At 39.2% G+C, this 22,747-nt stretch overlaps 1 protein-coding gene across 5 annotated transcripts in view; it reads left to right on the top strand.

Annotated features, from left to right (window-relative positions):
- The window catches only part of RAB27A (RAB27A, member RAS oncogene family), an 87,460-nt gene that overhangs the window by 61,232 nt on the left and 3,481 nt on the right, over window positions 1-22,747 (top strand). For all 5 annotated transcript variants that reach the window (XM_008016534.3, XM_038009997.2, XM_008016535.3 and 2 more), the window contains 3 exons: window positions 431-516; window positions 2,217-2,320; window positions 7,215-7,338. In XM_008016534.3, coding sequence (XP_008014725.1) covers window positions 431-516; window positions 2,217-2,320; window positions 7,215-7,338 — 314 coding nt within the window. The remainder of the gene's footprint in view (window positions 1-430; window positions 517-2,216; window positions 2,321-7,214; window positions 7,339-22,747) is intronic.

Raw genomic sequence — 22,747 nt, 5'->3', positions numbered from 1 at the left:
ATGAGTTCAATAGATGCTCAAACCCCAGCATTATGCAATCTATCTATCAATCTAATCCTGCACGTGTACCACCTGGTTAAACAAACAAAAAAGATGAGATTGGAAAAAGTCATGGAAATGTAATATTTCCTGAAACTAGTGACCCAAGAGAACTTTGAGGAAAGATAAGCTAATTATATTATATTTTATACAAGTTATTTTGTATACATATTTTTCAATATATTTATAATATATATATATATATTTCAGTATAACTTACTACATTACCTGGATATAATTATTTGACATAAATACAAACATGGTTGTATTCCATATGGGATTCTCTTTGGAAGTTTAGATGCCTTAGGGATTTGTACTGAATAAAAAGGTGAGAAGGGTTGACTGGTGTCAGAAGTTCTCTTTTATTTTCTCTTTCACTTTGCTGTTTTAGGTGTACAGAGCCAATGGGCCGGATGGAGCCATTGGCAGAGGCCAGAGAATCCACCTGCAGTTATGGGACACAGCAGGGCAGGAGAGGTATGAGATCTTCAGTTATGTGCTCCTTACCGAAGGAAAGGGAGAAATAATTACATTCTTTAAACAGTGACCTGAGCGGGAAAAAGCCAGCCAATTCATTGGTTTGTACTTGGATAAAGAATGCTGCCAATTTAGCAGGAATTTTGTCAGTCTGAGATGAGAATGGTGGCTTTATTTCATACAGGGTCAAAGGAGAGGTTAGGATTCTTACTTGTGGACTTTTTTCTTTTCCTTCTTTTAATTTTTTGACATAGACACTTTGCTCCATTTCCTTTTGCTATTTACTCAACCACAAGAAAGTGGCCAAGTTACATGCGTTATTCTTACCTGATTGTTGAAACCTAGCGGAAAATCTGGTTGGAATTAATTCATATGACCAGAGAATACGTGACCAAAATAAGCCACATGAAATCTTGATATAAAGTTCTTTAGTTAGCTAAAACTTCTGTTTTCTCTCAAAACCACCTTGAAGAATTTGTTTTTTAACTTTTTATTATGGAAAACTTCAAGGATATTCAAAAGTGGAAGGACCATATGATAAACCCAGGTTCCCATTACTCAGCTTCAACAATTATGAAATTGTGACCAATAGAATTTCATTTCTACCCCTTACCTCTTGTCACTCCCACCCCCTTACCATATGATTTGGAAGCAAATTCCAGACATCATATTATTTCATTTGTAATACTTGTGGTATGTAGCTCTAAAAGATAAGAACTCTTTTTTTTTTTTTTTTTTTTTTGAGGCAGAGTTTCACTGTTGTTGCCCAGGCTGGAGTGCAATGGTGCGATCTCAGCTCACCACAACCTCTACCTCCCTGGTTCAAGTGATTCTCCTGCCTCAGCCTCCCAAGTAGCTGGGATTACAGGTGTGCACCACCACACCTGGCTAATTGTGTATTTTTAGTAGAGACGGAATTTCTCCATGTTGGTCAGGCTGGTTTCGAACTCATTACTTCAGGGATCCACCCGCCTTGGCCTCCCAAAGTGCTGGGATTACAGGCGTGAGCATGGCCCCTGGTCAAGAACTCTTTTTAATAAAAACATTGATGAAAAGTATTTGAGAAAAACCTAATATTGCTGATTAGATGACAAATTCATACCAATATTTTCTTCCCTGGAGCCTGCCTGTCAGTTACAGATTTTACATATAGGCAAAGATAGAGGAAACTGACTGGTGGTGGGGTGGGGTTGGGGGTGGGGAGAGAGAGAGAGAAGACAGAGAAGACAGGAGGATAAAGCCTTGGAAGGCAGAGTACCAAGACTTCTAGAATAGGGTCTGAGTCAAGACATTCTTACCTTCAAGTCAAACAAAGGGCAATCAGAGATAAGAGATCTCTGCATATTCTGAAATTAAAAGATGATGGAACACATTGTAATGTTAAGTCAAGCTTTCACAGAAGGAAAGCATACACTATTGCATTTGGCCAAATTAACTCATAATTGTACAATAAATTCTTGGCTGAGACTAAGATCACAAGCTGGTTCTTGTCATCCCTGTTCAGCAGGCTGGGTTTTCAAATCACATGGTCTGTTAACACTTAAACTGATAAAAGTGATAACTATCCTCTACACTTTTGAAATATCACCATGTAGCTTGTCATTGGTAAACTTTTTAAGAGGCTGAAGGCATTGCTTGTAGTTGTATATTTCAGGAGTGGGGCGATGGTTTAACTTACCATTCTGCTTTTATGTTCCTAGGTTTCGTAGCTTAACAACAGCATTCTTCAGAGATGCTATGGGTTTTCTTCTACTTTTTGATCTGACAAACGAGCAAAGTTTCCTCAATGTCAGAAACTGGATAAGTAAGTGTTATTGTTCCCCAGTGTCCTGCTACACACTCCCCTCTTATTTATAGAATGCCGTCTTACACTCTACTTCTGTGATACATTGTTTTGGAGGAGATCTTAGTGCAAGTACTATTTTAAGGAGCAAGGTTTTTAGTTTAGGGACAAAGATAAGTGAAATACGCTGCTTCTCCCTGGTACTGATAACTTTGATTTGTTGAGTACTTCCTGTGCTCCAGGTACAAGGCAGCACTTTATGTGTGCTCTCCTTTTCAGTCTGTCCCACAGAACAGACTCTTTTTCCCATTTTATAGATGAGGAAGTAGAAGCCTAGAGAAGTTAAATCTCTAAGTATCTGCTTGTCTATTGTATGCTATCAGTTCTTCTATCATCTCTGGGCATTACATGTATATTACATAGATGCAGATAGCTTTTGAAGACTTAATGGATCATACCCCTGGCTTCATGTCTTTTCTGTGCTTAGAGTCCCCTTCTAGCTTTTAGGGTTAGAGCATCTTTCAGGAGGATTCTGCCATGGAAAACTCTACAACTGCATTGGTAAAAGTGGTCCCCAGTGCAATATATGTCAACCTTTATTTTGGAGAGATTTTAACCTCCTAAATGGTTCGTAGCCATTTAGAATTCTGCCACTTGACTGCATAACAGCTTTCAAATGTATGTTTTCCTTATTTGGTCATATTAGTGTAACCCTAGAGAAGCTATTAGAGAAGCCTGTAATATTAAATTTTTAACGTCTAAATCTATAAAACACCGATTTAAAAAGACCTGATACTTAAAAATTACCTACTGTTTTGGGATTATGAAAGGGTAATTGGCTGTAGTTTTGATAGTAGAAAACCTTATTTTAAAAATGAGTTTAAAAATAATTTAGTGCACTGTGGTTTTCACATACTTTGTGTCTGATCCTCACAATCACCCTGGGCAAAGATTCAGGTCAGTGTTGCATCCTTATTTCAGGAGAAGGATATTGAGCCTTAAAAAGTAATAGACTTATCCAAAGATAGGAAGCTTTGGCTGTCAGTTTAATGGCCTTTTATGACTGTTCTCAAGTCAGTTGGCCACTAAGAGTTGAAGAGCTATTAATTACTTTAAATATGAGTTCCCCAAATATAATAATGCTTACTGGGACTTCACTTTGCTAGATGCCTGGCTGAGTTGCATACCTCATTATTTCCCTTGTAGCTGAATGACAGTGGCTACTTATGGTCCCTTACTCTCAGTCCATGCTCATCATCCCTCCTTTGCATCATCAGAACAAGTTGTGGGGCTTTTTAAAATCAACCATTTTACAAGGATCACTGGAGAGTGTTTATAGAATCTTAGCATCGAAAAATAGCCTACCTGTTTTTCACAGGTAGACACTAAAACTCTGAGACATTAGATAAATATTGCCTACCCTGGCTAACTATGGATAAAGAACAAAATTATGTGAAAATATGGATACACATTGATGCATTTTGTTTTCCTTAGTAAAAGAATCTTTATTGCTCAGTTAGATAAAGAACACTTATATGTACTGAGGATTTTATGTCTTTAATGGAAAGTATTCTGCACCCCCTACCATTTAAACAAAAAGGTATAATGTTCAGTGTCAGAAGTGGTAATATCAAATCTTAATTAGGAATCAACATTTGTTAATTATCTGTACTTTTAATTTTTTGTCTTCCTGTAAGCATTTTGACTATTACAAGGATCATTCATTTGTTATCTTTTTTTTTTTTTTTTTTTTGAGAGGGAGTTTCTGCTCTTGTTTCCCAGGCTGGAGTGCAGTGGTGCGGTCTCGGCTCGCTGCAACCTCCGCCTCCTGGGTTCAAGTGATTCTTCTGCCTCAGCCTCCCAAGTAGCTGGGATTACAGGCGCACAACAACACGCCCAGCTAATTTTTGTATTTTTTAGAGACTGGGTTTCACCGGGTTGGCCAGGCTAGTCTTCAACTCCTGACCTCAGGTGATCTGCCCGCCTCGGCCTCCCAAAGTGCTGGGATTATAGGTGTGAGCCACAGTGCCCGGCCCATTTCTTATCTTTTAATTAAAATGATAGCTTAATACACACAAATACACACACGCGCACGCACGCGCGCACACACACACACACAAAATCAGTGGTGAGTGCCAGAACGCAGTGTTGCATTAAAGAAGTAGCTGACTCGTGGGCCCTGATTGGCCTGGGAGAGGAGAGCAGGTCTATATACCCTCCCCTTTCCCTTTGCTCCTTGCAGACCCTTCCCTCTCACTCAGTCTCTCCATGCCCTCCTGACAAGGGTGATAAAAGTCTAAAGTAAGCCCCACTCAGTTGAGGAGATAAAACAGAGGCTCAGTCCTCTGGGCCTGGATTGAAATCTGAAAGGAATTCGGTAGTCTGGTAGTCACTGCCCTGTCTTCCTGGAGTTCAGAGGAGTAAGCAAGTCATGCCCGGAGTCACTCTTCATCCAGTGCTAGTGTGTTTCCTAAGGAAACTTTAAAGTAGCCTGCATTTCTAAACTTTCTTCTGTAGACGCACGTAAGTGGTGCAAGAACCCAACAGTATATATTTTACATATTTTTATCTCTTTAGTTTTTATTCTCATTATTCTCTCTGTCTGAAAAACCCTTTCCACACCTGCCCCCATTTTTTTTTTTTTTTTTGAGATGGAGTCTCGCTCTGTCGCCCAGGCTGGAGTGCAGTGGCCGGATCTCAGCTCACTGCAAGCTCCGCCTCCCGGGTTCACGCCATTCTCCTGCCTCAGCCTCCTGAGTAGCTGGGACTACAGGTGCCCGCCACCTCGCCCGGCTAGTTTTTTGTATTTTTTAGTAGAGACGGGGTTTTACCATGTTAGCCAGGATGGTCTCGATCTCCTGACCTCGTGATCCTCCCGTCTCAGCCTCCCAAAGTGCTGGGATAACAGGCTTGAGCCACCGTGCCCGGCCACCTGCCCCCATTTTTTAACCAACTGGAGTTCTGCTTATTCTTTAAAACCTAGCAAAGATGGCCTCTGTGAGATTTTCTGTGATAACCTTAGTTGTGTTAGATTTTTTCCCTCTTCTTAACCCCTGTTACATTTTATACTGTTTATAGGGTCCTTATCACGTCCAGTACCAGATTGTAGTTATTTATGTAGGTGACTTTTTTCTTAGTGAAGTTTTTAAAATAACTGATTAATTTACTTTTTAGATAAGCACAATCTTAGTAGAAAAATTAGGAAAAATGAGACAAAAAGAAGAAATCACCAATAATCATGCTTCCTAGACTGCCCAAAATAAATACTGGTAACCAGAATTCCTGGTGATACTTACATGCTCTTCTAAATGCTTTAATATATTAACTTAGTAGTTCTCAAATGTGAATGTGCATCTCGGTCACCTGGCGGACTTTTTAAAACACAGATTTCTAGCCCCATTTCCAGCATTCCTGATTCAGTAGAGCTGGGGTGGGACCTGAGACTTGGCATGTCAACAAATTCTTAGGTTATGCTGAGGCTGGTGGCTCACAGTCTACCTGCAGAATTGCTGGATTAATTCATTTTAATCCTTACCTTGAATGTATAAAGTAAGTAGTATCATTATCACCATTTACAGATGGGGAAATTGAAGCAGTCAAATAGCTTCATCAGGGTCACACAGCTAGTAAATGGCAGAGCCAGGATTCAACCCTAGGTACACTGGATTCTGAGTCCTTGCTCATAGCCATCACACCGGGCATGGATCCTGTAACACCTTATAAGGCATTAACAGAGCACAGAACCACTCTGGAGACCAGAAAGATAATGAGGTAACCATGAAGCAAGTCTTGAAGGAAGGTTGTGGTTAAGTATTCAACGATGTGGGAACAGCATGTGTAACAACCTGGAGGAAAGAAAGGGCATGGCTTTTCATGAAATGGTACACAGTTTAGTCCCTCCTCTGTAGGTCTTATTACCCCAGTTGCCCCATGAGAGCAAAGAACTGTTGTGAAATACCATGCAGAGTATCAAGCCTGTGCTAATGCTCAGTAAACACCTACCTCCTTGACTTTCTCATGATAAGATATAATGAACACGACTTCGTAATGAGGAACTAAAATGTCCACACTTTTCTGGTTAACCATGATGAAAAAATAAATTAGGCCATAAACTTTGAAGTATGACTTACTGTGGAAGTTTAGGCCTTAATTTTATTCTGGGGTTGATGAATAAGAAATGAGGTGTTATTTTCGTACTTTGAAAGATTAAACTATTTAGCTTAGTGAAGCTCTTTGGTTTGAGTCAATTGCTTTTTATAATTGTGCCTATTGGCAGGTTTTCAGGTGAAATAAATGCTGTGGAAGAAGAATTATAGTCCTCTGCTTCCACTTGGTTTTGGTGACAGAATCATTTACTGTTTATTCTGGGTCTTTTCTTCTCATTGAAGCCTGTATCTTGTTTGTTTTAAATGAATTGATTCTGCCCTAGGATAATAGAAACATGTGAAAAACATTTTGGATAGAAATAGATTAGTTTGGAGAAAAACAATTCTTTTAGAAATGTCATTGCTATGGAGAAAAAGACACATAAAAACAGTTTTAAGATTAGCAATAAACCCTAGGAACTCCTCCAAGTTTCTTTTCAAATAGCCATCATAAAAAAGAAGGGTGTTTTGTGTGTGTGTGTGCACACGTGTGTGTGTGCACATGTAGGCCCTCACACTGGAGAGGTAGCACATTCTCTTATCAACTCTCTGATGTCAATAAACTGGGGTATGTGCTTAAGAATGGTTTTATATTTCTGCCCCAACTATTCAGCTTTACAGATAAGATTATTGATGCTTTGAAAGCATTATATCAATTCCCAATATCTATATATACATTACAGTCTTCAAAGCACTTTTGCATGTTTTGTTCATTGATCATACACTTACATTATTGTTTACGTATATAATAAACTTTCCTATATTAATAGGCCAGCTACAGATGCATGCATATTGTGAAAACCCAGATATTGTGCTATGTGGAAACAAGAGTGATCTGGAGGACCAGAGAGCAGTGAAAGAAGAGGAAGCCGTAGCACTTGCAGAGAAATATGGGTGAGTATTTTTGTGGAGAAGTCTAGAGAAAGCATTTTCGATATAAACATTAGCAGGAGAATGGTAATGAAAAAGACAAAAGTGGGACATTAAAGCAAAACCTCAGCCATAGGCCTTGGGGCATGTTGAATGTTTCCTTTTTATATTATATGATAGTAGGATCCTTTGAAAATGCACGTGGCAAGGGCTTCCTTCAGTGCTTTGGTCCCACTTTCTCAAGCTCTTGGGATTTGCAGAGAGACAACTTTGAGTTGTCTCAGAGATGCCTTAAGAGTGTAAGGTCTTCTTTCCAAGATGCAAATAGGAGACTCCTGGGGTAAAGAAATCCTCCATGTTAAGCAAGGAAATTTCTTTTTTCTTTTCCTTTCTTTTCTTTTCTTTTTTTTTTTTTTGAGACAGAGTCTCACTGTGTTGCCTAGGCTGGAGTGCAGTGGCATAATCTCAGCTCACTGCAACCTCTGCCTCCCGGGTTCAAGCGATTCTCCTACCTCAGCCTCCCGAGTAGGTGGGACTATAGGAGTCCACCACCACGCCTGGCTAATTTTTGTATTTTTAGTAGAGACGGGGTTTCACCATATTGGCCAGGCTGGTTTTGAACTCCTGACCTTGTAATCCATTCACCTCAGCCTCCCAGAGTGCTGGGATTACAGACATGAGCCACCACACCCAGCCTCAGCAAGGAAATTTCAAAGTCAGTTCATATACTATTATAGAGAACGCTAGCATATAAGAAGATCTTATTGGTTATTGCAGACTAGGTGCTGGTTTTGAAATTTCTATGCTGGGAGAGGAGTGTGAGATCTCCTTCGGCTTAGTCTATGGTCTTGTGGTGGAGGGTCGGCAAAATACTGTTTTCCTTGAGTTCTGGGAATAGGATCATAGCAGCAGCAGCAGCATGAATTGGACATGAAAGAAGTGGTCAGCTGCTGCTTATTAAAGTATTAGTGTTAAGGGTGCCTCTAAAAGGAATTTGTACTTTACTTTCTTTCTACCTCTCATACAATGGGAACCCATATGTAAATTCAAACCCTTACTAGCATTAAAAGAGGAAGGAAGCAAGTGCATTGAGAAGGGAGGGGAGGGAAATAGAGATGGTGTAGATGGCATAGGGGATGTTACCCAGCTTGTGGCCTTGGTGGTTGGCAGAATCCAAGGAGGCCAAGGAAAAACCTTTCCCTTTTTATTGTGTGATCTTCTTTATTCTCTCTTTGGTTGATAGAGGTTCAGAAAGCTGGTAGGGTTTCTGTGAAGGGAGGGGGAGGATAGGTTGGCCGAGTAGGAAGAAGCCGGACTCTGGAGAGGTTTGAATACCAGGTAAGGAGATTAGATTTGATCCCTGGGGGACAGGGAGTTGCTGAAAGTCTTTGAGCGTGGAGGGATGTTATGTTTACATTTCCAGATCAGTCTAGAGTCTATATAGGTGGAGAGAGAGGAAAGACTAGAGATTGATAGATTGCAGTGGTCTGTGAGGTGGGCAGAGGCTAGCTTTGTGAAAAAGGAAAAGGAAGAATAAATCAGGAGAAACACATAGAGTAGGGCAGGATTTTAGGTTTTTTTCGAGTCTGGCTCAGCTGAAGGACTCCCATCCACTATAGGCTTACTCTGGCAAGGATTTGCAATTGCATGTAGAGGTTTTTACCCCAGGGCAGACAGTGTTTAACCATGTTAGAAACATCCAGAGAACTTTTAACCCATGCTCATGTCTGGGCTTCACCTCTGATCATCAGACATAATTGGTCTGGAGGAGTTTCTCGGGCAGGGTTCAACTGAAGAAGCGTACCTATACATGAAGGGCTCTGTTACAGGAATTTGAGCATATGCAATTGTGGGAGCTGGGTAAGTAGTCTCTGTAAGGTGTTGTCTTTGTGTCTGATGCTGAAGTTTGAAGGACAGGACAGGCAGACAGGAAGGGAAGAAGGATGTAAAGTGGGGGATAGATGGAAAAAGTGAAAACCAGCTGGTGCCCATGGTGAGGGACTAAAACCGATGTCACTTCCTGTTGCCTCTGACCTGGCTGGTGTGGGTGTCCTGCAGAAACTGGGGCCCTTTGTCAGAGGGCTAACAACATTCACCTGGCCCAGGTGCAGGTCTAGTTGCAGGTTTATGCCAACAAGATGAGCCAGCAGATAAGCGACAATGTATGAGGGCTATGAAATGGATGTTGCTTCACTTCCCACCCCCAAAATTGCCCCCAAATCTCTTTTGTGGCCCACCTTAACCAGAAAGGGAATTCTGGGAAATGTTGTTTAGCCTAGCCAAGTTGACTTATTACAAAGCCTGGGCATTGGTATCTTTTAAAAGCTCCCCACGTGATTTTCATGTGCAATGGTTGAGAACCCGTGACTTAGGTGATTCTGAGGTGGAGGTTGACAGAGCCTTACTGGTCATTCTGAAATGCCCCCCTGCTCCCCTGAGAGGCACTCATGTAATGTAGTAGAAAAGAAACAGGGAGAGATCAAATACCACAGAGAATACTGAAGTGTTGAAGCTGGGAGGTGTGTTGCAATGGGTAAGGAGGAAGTAAGTGATGAAGCAATGGAAACCATGGATCTAGAGCATTCTTTTGAGAGTATGTCAGTAAATGAAAAAAAAAAAAAAAAAAAAAAAAAAAAAAAAAAAAAAAAAAGGAAAAAGGCAGTTAGAGGAGTTAGCTAGATCAAACAAGCACATTCAAATATATTCTCAAGTACTGGGGGAGGGTCAGGCTTGACTTCTTGTCCTTGTGGGCTTTTTCAGCCCTTTGCTTGTTTCCTGTGCCTGGTTCTTAGGATTCCACAGCCTGTCTGGTATCACAGAACCTAACCTTGCCTTCTGTCATATGGGGTATGTGAGGGATGACCTGTGCCCAGGTCACCGTGGTTATGGGGTATTTCATAGAGAGAAGCTCAATCTATAGTTTTTGAATTGGGTTAAAATGAGAAAAGATGATTTAGCAGATAATGATTGAAACTCTTGAAGAAAGAAAAGGGCTGGAAACAGAGGCCCGTAGGATATACAGAAAGCATAACATGTAGTTCGGTAGGCTGTTTGACACTTTCAGAGGAAAATACGATGGAACAATTTGGTTCACATGCATTTCACAAATACGGCATATAACTTTAATGATTATTTTCACAGGTGTTTTGTTGCATTCTTATAACATTTACATTGGTTGCACATGCACTAAAGGACTATATTGTTTAGTTTAACCATGTGCTAACAGTCAGAAAACAGGATAAAGTTTATGGCGTGTCTTCATATAATTTGTATGTTGTTTGATAAATTTATGTTATTTTTTGTTACTATTTTGCTGTCTTCTATTCTCAATTCATAAAAACAGATCATTGGGGCCAGGTGCGGTGGCTCACATCTGCAATGCCAGCACTTTGTGAGGCCAAGGCAGGTGGATCACCTGAGTTCAGGAGTTCTAGACCAGCCTGGCCAACATGGTGAAATCCCATCTCTACTGAAAATACAAAAAATTAGCCGGGTGTGGTGGCAGGCACCTGTAATCCCAGCTACTCAGGAGGCTGAGGCAGGAGAATCACTTGAACCCTGATGAGGCAGAGGTTGCAGTGAGTCAAGATTGCACCATTGCACTCCAGCCTGGGCAATAAGAGCAAAACTCAGTCTTAAAAAACAAACAAAAATAAACAAACTAAAAAAAAAAAAAAACCCAGATGATTGGTTTACAAGTGGTTCTCTGGAATAGACATGCATTCAAAGAATCAAAAACCATGTCTCAGAAGAACTTTGTAAGCTTAATGAAGAACACTGCAGTATGAATATGGAATATTAATCTGTGTGTGCTGGGACAAGTAAATTTGAGAATGAGGACTTCATACAACAGACAAAAATGTAAAGGGCAAATTGTATGCATGATAATGAATATCAGAAAAAAAAATTTGTAGTGACCTGAGTCTACCCCTAATTTTCCATGGTTTTGTTTGTTTGTTTGTTTTGTTTTTACTGTGAAACTTGGTTAAATTGTAATATGAAGCTCTCAGGTCACTTCCTAACAAATCAAAGTGATCTCTATGGTAAACCAATTGAATTTTCCTGGAACAAATGCGACATAATGGTTTCTAATGTATTATATTGAGTGATATTGTCAATGAAGTTAGAGAAGAGAATAAAACAAAGTTGTTCAAACCTGCACTCCTGCCAGCCAAATGATTACAGTTCACATGGTTCCTGAAACACTTTAAAAAGATAGCTACGAAGTCAGTGACAAATAGAAGACAAAGCAGAATGAAGTATTGGCAACATTCCTCTTTTAGAAGGTACTATTAGATCTCAAGCTTCAGTGTGCATCAGAATCAGTCACCTGAACGCTGGGCCCCACAGTTTCTGATTCAGTAGGTCTGGGTTGGAGCCCAGAAATTTATACTGATGATCAGTTTCCAGATGTTGCTGCTGCTGGTTCAAGACAACGCTTTGAGTTCCTATCACATACGCACGCTAGCAGATATTTTGCTTGACAGGTGAGCATGCTAGCGATATTTTCTTTGGACAAAGTCATTCTTGTACAGGATATGAACCAGTTGTCTACTTGTGCCATGCATGAATGAGTGAAATATGCTCAATGACTTCTCATTGGAAAATCCATGCTAAAGAAAGGAAGATTTTTTTCTCTCCCAGTTAATTACATCCCCTATGATGTAGGCTGGGAAGGGACTGTGGCATTGGTAGTGAAGGAGCACCAACCACAAGTGAGCAGACAAGGGCTTCACTCTGTGACTAAATGTGGTTGCATTGAAATGTCTGTCCACACTTTATTCACAGAGAATGGTTGGTGGTATAATAAGCCTTTGTTCTTGATTCAGGGTTGAGGAAAATAGAGAAAAATGTGAATATGATCTAAAGCCAGGCACGGTGGCTCATGCCTGTAATCCCAGCACTTTGGGAGACAGAGGTGGGTGGATCACCTGAACTCAGGAGTTCGAGACCAGCCTGGCCAACATAGTGAAACCCCCTCTCTACAAAAATATAAAAATTAGCTGGGCATGATGGAGGGTGCCTGTAATCCCAGCTACTTGGGAGGCTGAGGTGGAAGAATCATTTGAACCCAGGAGGCAGAGATTGCAGTGAGCCGAGATCACACCATTGCACTTTAGCCTGGGCAACAGAGCGAGACTCCGTCTCTTAAAAAAAAAAAAAAAAAAAAGAAAAAAAGAATATGAACTAAGAATGACAACTGAATGTACATATTTTGTGTGCTGTGTGAAGAAATGGGCAGCAAATTTAAGATGTTGTTCTCCCTACTGAAGGCTGCTGGTTATTGCTGAGGAAGATGCTCAAGAGTTTCTGGAATGAAAGAGGAATTAAAAATATTTATTTACAACATTAATAATATCAGTATGGATCGTTTCAGGGATTTCAAGTAGCTTAGTTCAACAGCATGCTCCGTGTCTTCCCTAGTTTGGACTAGATGAAATGTGGTACAAATAGCTTGATCTCTGATAGTTTAATTCTTTACAAACTTGATTACATCTTTTCTTGATTTGAGAAATAACTTAGTGTTGTAGCATTGGGCATGTTCAAAAAGTACACAAATAAGCCATAATCAAACATAAAAGACTAATTTGCAGAGCTCCATTTAACTCAGTAGAGGATCTGGATTTCATTTGCCACAATCTCCCAGGTTCAAACAGTCAGCACACCAGCTGTTTCCTGGAAATGTTGTTCAATTAGCATCCAACAGGCTATGAAAAGTAGTGTGGAACTCACTTCTCACTTCAGTGAGACATTTCTTCATAATTTCTAGATCCACATGGGAGCCAAATATCTAGAGCCATTTGACCACCAAACCTACTTGCTGTCATTCCTGGCAACCTCTGACTGAGATTTAGGATCTTCTAGTTTTGTGAGAATAAATAATGGAAAAGAAATCAGAATGCTGACCTACGCCACAAGCAAGATCTTGGTGAAAAACTGCAAATGCTCATGCCCCCCTCAATGATTTGAATCTGTTTACTTACATTTTTTATTTTAAAATTTATGATTAATCTAGTTTTGGAAAATGCATTATAATTGATGGTCTGCATGTACTCCAAATGGCCTTTAAGTGGCCGCTTACAAACTGATAAGATTAGCAGCACTGAATTTTTTTGGCTTTCGCAGTAGGGCTCCATGGTGGTGCTACATTAGCACCACCATGTGGAGAGAAGGAACAATAGCAATCTTTATGGTTAAATTGGGGACAGTACATTCTCTTGATTTTTTTTTTTTTTTTTTTTTTTGAGTTGGAGTCTAGCTCTGCCACCCAGCTGGAGTGCAGTGGCACGATCTCGGCTCACTCTAACCTCTGCCTCCCAGGTTCAGGCGATTCTCTTGCCTCAGCCTCCTGAGTAGCTGGGGCTACAGATATGCACCACCATGCCCAGCTAATTTATATATATATTTTTTTAGTAAAGATGGGGTTTCACCATGTTAGCCAAGTTGATCTTGAACTTTTGGCCTCAAGTGATCCACCCATCTCGGCCTCCCAAAGTGCTGGGATTACAGGTGAGCCACCGCGTCCAGCCTGGAACATGGTTTTCTTATGGAAAGAAAGTCTTAATTCAGGGTCTTTTCTATGGCTCTCATGTAGTTTGCTAGATGAGATTATAGCTCAATACTACTCTGGCACAGTGCTGAGAGTGGAGTGAACTCTATTCACTTATTCCTGTAGAAATGAACATCTTACTGCCTCAAATTGCTCAGAAAACTCTGAATGATTAGTCTAAAGATTTTAAAGTTGTTAACCTGACTCCTGGTCCCATGACCTAGAGGTTTACAAATGGCAAGAAAATAATACTTTTAATTGAAAGAAGTTTGTTACTTGAATTCGGAGTTACAAATCTAAACTATGTCTTGTTAATATTGTGCATCTTTTAGCATGAGTAACTTGAAAAGTTAGAACTCTTATACCTTGAAATTATACCAATTAAATATTTGCTTACGTTAATAAACAGTGGACAGTAGCTCACAGCTCTGCTAGAAGCATCAGTCATTTAGACCTCAGTATTAATCAGTAGAGTAAGATCCATTTTCTTCCAGCATTTAATGAAGATTGCTTGGGAAGTGAGGAGTTTGATGAAGAGTGAGGGAGGCAAATGCTTTGGGGCATGAAGCACTTTGGCCAGGACAGGTCTGAGTGCAGCATCTCTGATGTAGGGAGGCATGGTCCCAGGTACCAGAATTAGAGCAGTATTGTGGATTTTATAGATCAGCTACATTGTGGATTAAACCAATGTTCATTGGTTAGTCTGCAAATTTATTTTTATTTTTATTTCACACAACACACAGACTGAGAATTTAATGTTTACCATGTTGCTAGTGACATTGCATTTTTGGGATGATGTATTCTGAGTTTTTGTCTTTCTTTTCTGAGACAGAGTCTCCCTCTGTTGCTCAGGCTGGAGTGCAGTGGCACCATCTCAACTCACTGCAACCTCTGCCTCCCGGGTTCAAGAGATCCTCCTGTCTCAGCCTCCCTAGTAGCTGGGACTACAGGCACATGCCACCATGCCTACCTAATTTTTGTATTTTTAGTAGAGACAGGTTTTCACCATGTTGGCCAGGCTAATCTCTAACTCCTGACCTCAGGTGATCCAACTGCCTCAGCCTCCCAAAGTGCTAAAGTGCTGGGATTACAGGCGTGAGCCACTATGCCCGGCCTGAGGTTATAACTCTTAACCATTGATTCATGCTGTCGATAACTTCCATGCATAGGTTTTATAGTTTTCAAAGTACTTTCAACTATGTTTTCTCATTTATTCCTCAAAAATGATGGTGAGGTAATTTTCAGGAGTCATGGAGGAAAATTAAGGAATCAAATGAGGCTGGAGACTCTGGAGTTGGAAAGATATTTATAACTGATTTTGAGAGAATTTTTAAAATGAAGTATACATTATTGTGATTTAGTATTTTAAAGAAACTTACTGTTCAACTACTTTTAAAAATATTTCCAATTTATTCTGTTGGGGGAGATCCGAGTTTTTCAACTGCTTTTTCATGTAATGTATTTCTGAAAGGTGATGGAATGGTCAAGCCCTCTCCTTAAGTATAAGAAATGTTCTGTGGACATTAACTGATTTTTAATGGATATAATTGAGAAAGATCATAATGAAGAAAATAAAACTATTTACATTTTGAAAAATCTCATTCTAAAATTCTATTCTTATAGCAATGGCATCACAAACTATCCCTAGGATTTTAGCTCAATAATATTATAGATTCTTGATAAGTAAACACATACTGACTCCAGTCACAAAGGATTGCCTCTTCAAGTTGTTAATCAAATATTACATGTGACTAGCGGGGGACAGAGATGCATTATCTTCATTTTGTGGGCAAGGTGATAGATGAAGATGGAGGAAAAAAGATTGACAGTAACTAAGAGGCAAGCAGGAAGTTTAAAAACTGCTAAGACCATGTCATTTTTCCCAACAAACTTTTTTCTGATTAAGATATTTTAGAGTCAGCAAATAAAAGGATGACAGAAGATGAGCGTGGTAGAGTTAGTGGAGCAACTCTGCCTTGCAGAACTCACAGGTGGGTGGATAAATACTCAAATGAGGTGATAGTTTCTCAACCAGTTTTTAATAGCTGTGCTGAAACAGAGAATTGCAGAGTTTCAGTTGCACGGCCTTATCACCTCCTGGAGGAAGTTATCAAATAATAAGACAGCATTACTGAGGAATCATAATGGAAAAATAGCTTTATGTCCCTACACGTATATCCTCTAAATCAGTGGTCCCCAACCTTTTTGGCACCGGGAACCGGTTTCGTGGAAGACAATCTTTCCATGGACCAGTGGAGGTGGGGGTGGTTTTGGAATGATTCAAACATAATACATTTATTGCGCACTTTATTTCTATTATTATTATATTACAATATATAATGAAATAATTATACGGCTCACCATAATGTAGAATCACTGGGAGCTCTGAGCTTGTTTTCCTGCAACTGGACAGTCCCATCTGGGGGTGATAGGAGACAGTGACAGATCCTCAGGCATTAGATTCTCATAGGAGAGTGCAACCTAGATCCTTCACATGTGCAGTTCACAATATGGCTTGTGCTCCTATGAGAATCTAATGACACTGCTAATCTGACAGGAGACAGAGCTCAGGTGGCAATGCGAGTGATGGCGAGCAGCTATAAATCCAGATGAAACTTCCCTTGCTCGCTGGCCCCCTGCTTACCTCCTGCTGTGTGGCCTGGTTCCTAGCAGGCCATGGATTGGTACCAGTCTGTGGCCTGGGGATTGGGAACCCCTGATCTAAATATGCTTCTTAGTAACATCAGAAGTGAAAGAGTTCTGAAAAGACCTGTAAAAGCATTAAGAAGTTAAAAAAGAAAACTTTACCAAGCTCTCATATAGAAGCTGTTACTGGCCAAGAAAGAATAAAAGAATAAATTGTAATCAGAGTCACTGATGTAGTTGTTAACATGCGGTGAGAATACAGAAAAACAAAAACATTCTTTAAGTAATCGTGGAGGACTTTAAAGTTCTAATAAATTTAAGAAATACTTTACTGAATTCAAGTGCAGGACTCCCTGAGATGATAAAATAACTTTGCTTTGTTGTTTTGATATCCAAGAGCATTTTAGTTAGATTCCTCACAAATGGTCACAATGAAGTCAACAGTTGAAGGAAATACAATGTTATCACGTCTTTCATGGCTTTATTGAAAAGCAAGATGAATTTGTCAGGTGATTAATCCTGTTGCAAAGACCATCTCAAATGTATAAAGGATGACTTTGACAAGAAGACTGATTTCTCAAGATTATGTGAAAAATAGCCATACAGTTTTGAAGCAATGCTTTGTGAGTTATTTAAAAATTACACCTGTACCACAGGTCTCTGGATAACAAAACAAATGTATACTTAAGATTTGATGGGCCAGGCGCGGTGGCTCACACCTGTAATCCCAGCACTTTGGGAGGCCGAGGCGGGTAGATCACGAGGTCAGCAGATCAAGACCATCCTGGCTAACATGGTGACACCCCGTCTCTACTAAAATTACAAAAAATTAGCTGGGCATGGTGGCGGGTGCCTGTAGTCCCAGCTACTTGGGAGGCAGAGGCAGCAGAATGGCATGAACCCGGGAGGCGGAGCTTGCGCAGTGAGCCAAGATGATGCCACTGCACTCCAGTCTGGGCAACAGGCTTTTTTTTGAGACTCTCTCAAAAAAAAAAAAAAAAAAAAAAAAAAAATTTGATGCTCTTGAGGATCTTGATGCTGTAAAATTCAGAATGTCTTCAAGTGTATGGTCCAGAAATATAGTCTGGAGTTGGTAAGTGGCAAAGCCTTTGATAAACGTGGCCAGTGACCTGTGATTACCCCCCAAAGCCAGCATTTTTTTCTTGTGCGGTGCATAAGATTTATCTATTTTGAAAGCCCTCATACTAGTTTGGAACCAGTAGAACCTATGGTTAAGATGGCTGCATTGGAATTAGCTGTGGATCCATATCCTAACTTCACTGCTTTGTAGCATTGTGAATTGGGCAAGTTCCTTTTATCTTTCTCAGCCCTAATCATTTGTGAAATGGGAGTATTGTGTTCCTGAATACAGTAGGGATTATATTTAGTGAATCATGCATGTAAGACACGTAGTACTGGGTAGCTCAATAAATAATTTTTGTTATTATTTTCTTCCATTTTAAATGACTCATATATCAGCTTGTTTCAATTCAGGCAAACCAGAACCCTCTGAAGAAAATATACAAGAAATCCCTGAAGCAAAAGAGGGGGAAAAGCTTAAAATAAAAAAGAAAAGAAATAGTTATAGTCCAGAAAACTCATTTAATAAAATAGCATGTTGCAAAATTTGAATTCACCCAATATATTTTTTTCTTCTAGTTTCTAGTTTTGGAAATCAGTAATCTATGAACTAAACACTGAGAAGACATTTCCTATTTTGTTTTACAAGATGTAGTATGGTATATGAGGAGCTGTATAGGAAAACAGGAAGAGCCTGCTTGCTTCTCTGTCATTTATTAGCTGAATGACATTGATCAGACTGCTTAACTTTTCTGGGCCTTCCTTGCTACAGGCCTGCTTTAAGAATGTTTTTCTAACCTGAAGATTACACTAAAAAAAAACAGAACTGATCAATGAATTCAGTAAAGTTGTAGGATATAAAATCAACATATAGAAATCATTAGCATTTATATATACCAACAGGGAACAATCTGAAAAAGAAACCAAGGAAACAATCTCATTTACAATAGCTACAAAGAATGTAAAATACCTAGAAATCAATTTAACCAAAGGAGTGAAGCATCTGTACAAGGAAAACTATAAAAACAGATGAGAGAAATGGAAGAGGACACCAAAAATGGAAAAATACTCCATGCTTATGGACTGGAATAATTAACATTGTTAAAATAACACTTCCCAAAGCAATTTACTGACTCAATGCAATCCCTATCAAAATACCAATAGTATCTTCACAAATATTGAAAAAAATCCTAAAATTTATATGGAATCACAAAAGACCCTCAATAACCGAAACAATCCTGAGGAAAAAAGCACAAAGCTGGAGACATCATACTACTTGACTTCAAAGTTTACAACAAAGCTATAGTAACCAAATCAGGTACTGGCATAAAACAGACACATAGGCCAATGGAACAGAACAGAGAACCCAGATATAAATCCATACATTTACAGACAACTCATCTTGGACAAAAGTGCCAAGAACAATGGGGAAAGGACATTCTCTTCAATAAATGATGCTGGGAAAGCTAGATATCCACATGCAGAACAATGTAACTAGACCCCTATCTCTCACCATATATAAAATCAACTCAAAATGAATTAAAAACTTAAATATCAAACTTGAAACTATGAAACTACTGGAAGAAAACATTTGGGAAACACTCCAGGTCATTGGTCTGGACAAAAACTTTTTGTATAAGACCACAAAACACAGGCAACCAACACAAGACTAGACAGATGGGATTTATATCAAGCTAAAAAGCTTCTACACAGCAAAGGAAACAACAAAATGAAGACACAGCTTACAGAATGGGAGAAAATACTTGCAAACTACCCATGTGATGAGGGATTAATAACCAGAATATAAAAGGAGCTCAAATATCTCAATAGTAAAAACCAATAATCTGTTTTAAAAATAGGCAAAAGATCTGAATAGACATTTCTCAAAAGAAGATCTGTAAATAGCAATCAGGTGTATGAAAAAATGCTCAACATCACTACTCAGAGAAAGGCAAATCAAAACTACAATGAGATAACATCTCATCCAGTTAATATGACTTTTGTCCAAAATATAGGCAGTAATCCCCACCCCTGCCAAAAAAAAAAAAAAAAAAAAAAAAAAAAAAAAAAAAAAATCGCAAATACAGGCAATAGTGGATGCTGGTGAGGATGCAGAGAAGGGTGAACCCTTGTACATCGTTGGTAGGAAAGTAAATTAGTATAAGCACTATGGAGAACAGTATGGATGTTTTTTTAAAAAAAACTAAAAATAGACTACCATATGACCCAGCAATTCCACTAATACATATGTGTATGTGTATATATATGTGTGTGTATGTATATATACATGTGTATGTGTATATATGTGTGTATATATATTAGTGGAAGTTTTCTCATAAGTTTTATGTAAGCTTTATTTACTTTTGGATATATATATCTCTGTCCAAAAGATATATATAGATATATATCAGATATATCAAAAAGATGTTTGCTATCTGTACTCCCATGTTTATTGCAGCACTATCCACAATAGCTAAGATACACAATCAATCTAAGTACCCATCAATGGATGAATGGATAAATCAAATATGGTTTATATATATAACGGAATATTATTCCACCATAAAAAGAACGAAATCCTGTCATTTGCAGCAGCTTGGATGGAACTGTAGATCCTTATGTTAACTGAAATAGCCAAATGCAGAAAGACAAATGTTGCATGTTCTTCCTCATATGTGGGAGCTACGAAGGTGGATCTCATGAAGATAGAGAGTAGATTGGTGAATACCAGAGGCCAGGAAGGGTAGGAGGGAGTGGAGGATGAAGAGAGGTTGATTAATAGGTACAAATATATGGTTTGACAGAAGAAATAAGATGTACTGTTACATGGATCAGTCGGGTGACTATAGTTTACAACAATCTATTGCACATCTTGAAATAGCTAGGAGAGAAAAATTTGAATTGTTCTATGTGAAAAGACAAATATTTAAGATTATGGCTACCCCAAGTATACTCATCTTTACAAATTATATCAATGTATTAAATGATCATATTGACTCTGAAACGATATTATGCATAGTAAAAAATAAAGTTTTCTTACAGATAAACTTGAAGCTCCTTATAAAATTCCTTGCTGATTCCATTCTCCTTCCTACCTCCTCAGAGGGAACCACACTATATTTACTTCCTATAGCAGATGTTGTTGGTTGCCTAGACAATATTCATGCCTTTCTTTATAGAATCCCAATTTCCTTTAGCTATCTACTCTGCTTCTAGAGGACGTCCTACTTAAGAGAGGCAGGTGCCAGCCCCCAGTCCAGGCAGACTGATTGATTTAAGCCAGTGATGGGGATGTACCATTCCTCTCGCCAGAGTTTGGTTTAGGCATTGGCATGTGATACAATTTTGACCAATGAGATACGAGGGAAAGTCTGCCAGGGACTTCTGGGAAAGATTTCCTCTTTCCTGAAGGAGGCACACAGAGGAAGAGAGTCCCTTTTTCCTTGGAGCTTTGGTGTGTTGAGATGTGATGCCTGGAATGTTTTAACTTCTGGGGTCATGAAGGGAGTCAGACTGTGGACAAAGGTGACACGTGGAGGATGGCACAATAGAAGGACAAGATGAATCTAGGTTATTTGTTTCTGCTCTTCGGCAACTGAATTAACACTGGAAACTCTAGATCTGTGTTCATTATGCATGACAATAAATTCCTACTTGTGATTCATGCCAATTTGAGCCACAATTTTCTGTTACTTTTAGCTAAAAGTAGTCAAAATTATATATTTCTAGTCCAAGAAGTTATACTTTTACTACATAGATGGTTTTATAATGATGTGTAATTATTTTGTGTTCTTTACACAAATGATCTTGTATCATTCAAGTTGTTTTTTTAATTCAACATTTAATTTTTGCCAAGTTGATAGTTTAAGCATTGTATAACTCATTGTACAAAAATATCACTATTCATGCACTTATTGATGGACATTTAGGTTAATTTTTTCCCTATTACAAATAGTTCTGCAATATCTATTCCATTAGACGATGCCATGTGTACATATATGAGAGCTTCTCTAGGGCTGCGCTATCCAGTATGATAGCCACTAGTCACATGCAGCTATTTAAGTTAAAATTAAAAGTTCAGTTTTTTGGCCAGGTGTGGTAGCTCATGCCTGTTATTTCAGAACTTCGGGAGGGGAGGCAGACAGATCACTTCAGGTCAGGAGTTTGAGACCAGCCTGGCCAACATGGTAAAATTAGCTGGGAGTGGTGGTATGTGCCTGTAGTCCCAGCTACTTGGGAGGCTGAGGCACGAGAATCACTTGAACCTGGGAGGCAGAGGTTGCAGTGAGCTGAGAGTGCACCACCACACTCTAGCCTGGGTGACAGAATGAGACCCTGTCTCAAAAAAAAAAAGAAAAAAAAAAGTCACATTTTTGGTTGCCTTAGCCACATTTCAAGTGTTCAATAGCTACATGTGGTTAGTAGTTATTGTACCGGATGACACAGATATGGAAAGTTCCTGTCATTGTGGGAAGTTGTGTTGGATAGTGCTGCTCCAGGACAGGGTTTCTCAATATTTTTCATAGCATGACACCTGCAGAAAATGATAATATTTGTGCAGCTCACTGGGATAAATAGATAAGGCTGCTCAAGGTCAGAGGAGACTGGTTCAGGGACCCTGGCTGCCCTAAGACCTTCTCAGTTGCCCTAAGGACTCAGGGACTGCTGATGTCTCAGGTATCCCTGTAACTCAATTCCTGCCCAACAGCATGCCTTGGCTTTGCTTTAGGTGTATACCCAGAAGGGCTGTTGCTGGGTCATAGTGCATGCATGTTTCAGTTTTACCAGATATTACCGTCTTATTTTCCAAAGTAGTTATAACAATTTATACTTACGTCAGCAGTAAATGCATGTTCCTCTTTTCTTCTTCTTGGCAATACTTGATATTGGGAAATTTTTATATTTATGCCAATCTGATGGGTGTGAGTTAATATACCATTATTTTAATGTGTATTTCCCTTATTTTGGGTAAGGTTGAACGTTTTTTCATAAATGTAATTTCTTAGAATTTCCTGTGCATATCCTTAGTCTATTTCGTATTATCTTGTTTATTACTTTAATTCATTTGAGGGATTATTTTTTCGGATGCTAACCCATTTGCAAGTTATATGAAATATCATGTATTTTGGCCCATCGCTCATCTTTTAGCTTTGCTTA

This window comes from Chlorocebus sabaeus, chromosome 26 (assembly GCF_047675955.1).
Source record: "Chlorocebus sabaeus isolate Y175 chromosome 26, mChlSab1.0.hap1, whole genome shotgun sequence".
NCBI classification, from domain to species: domain Eukaryota; kingdom Metazoa; phylum Chordata; class Mammalia; order Primates; family Cercopithecidae; genus Chlorocebus; species Chlorocebus sabaeus.
Note: the sequence above shows the minus strand (reverse complement) of the source record. Positions and strands in the feature narration are given on the sequence as shown.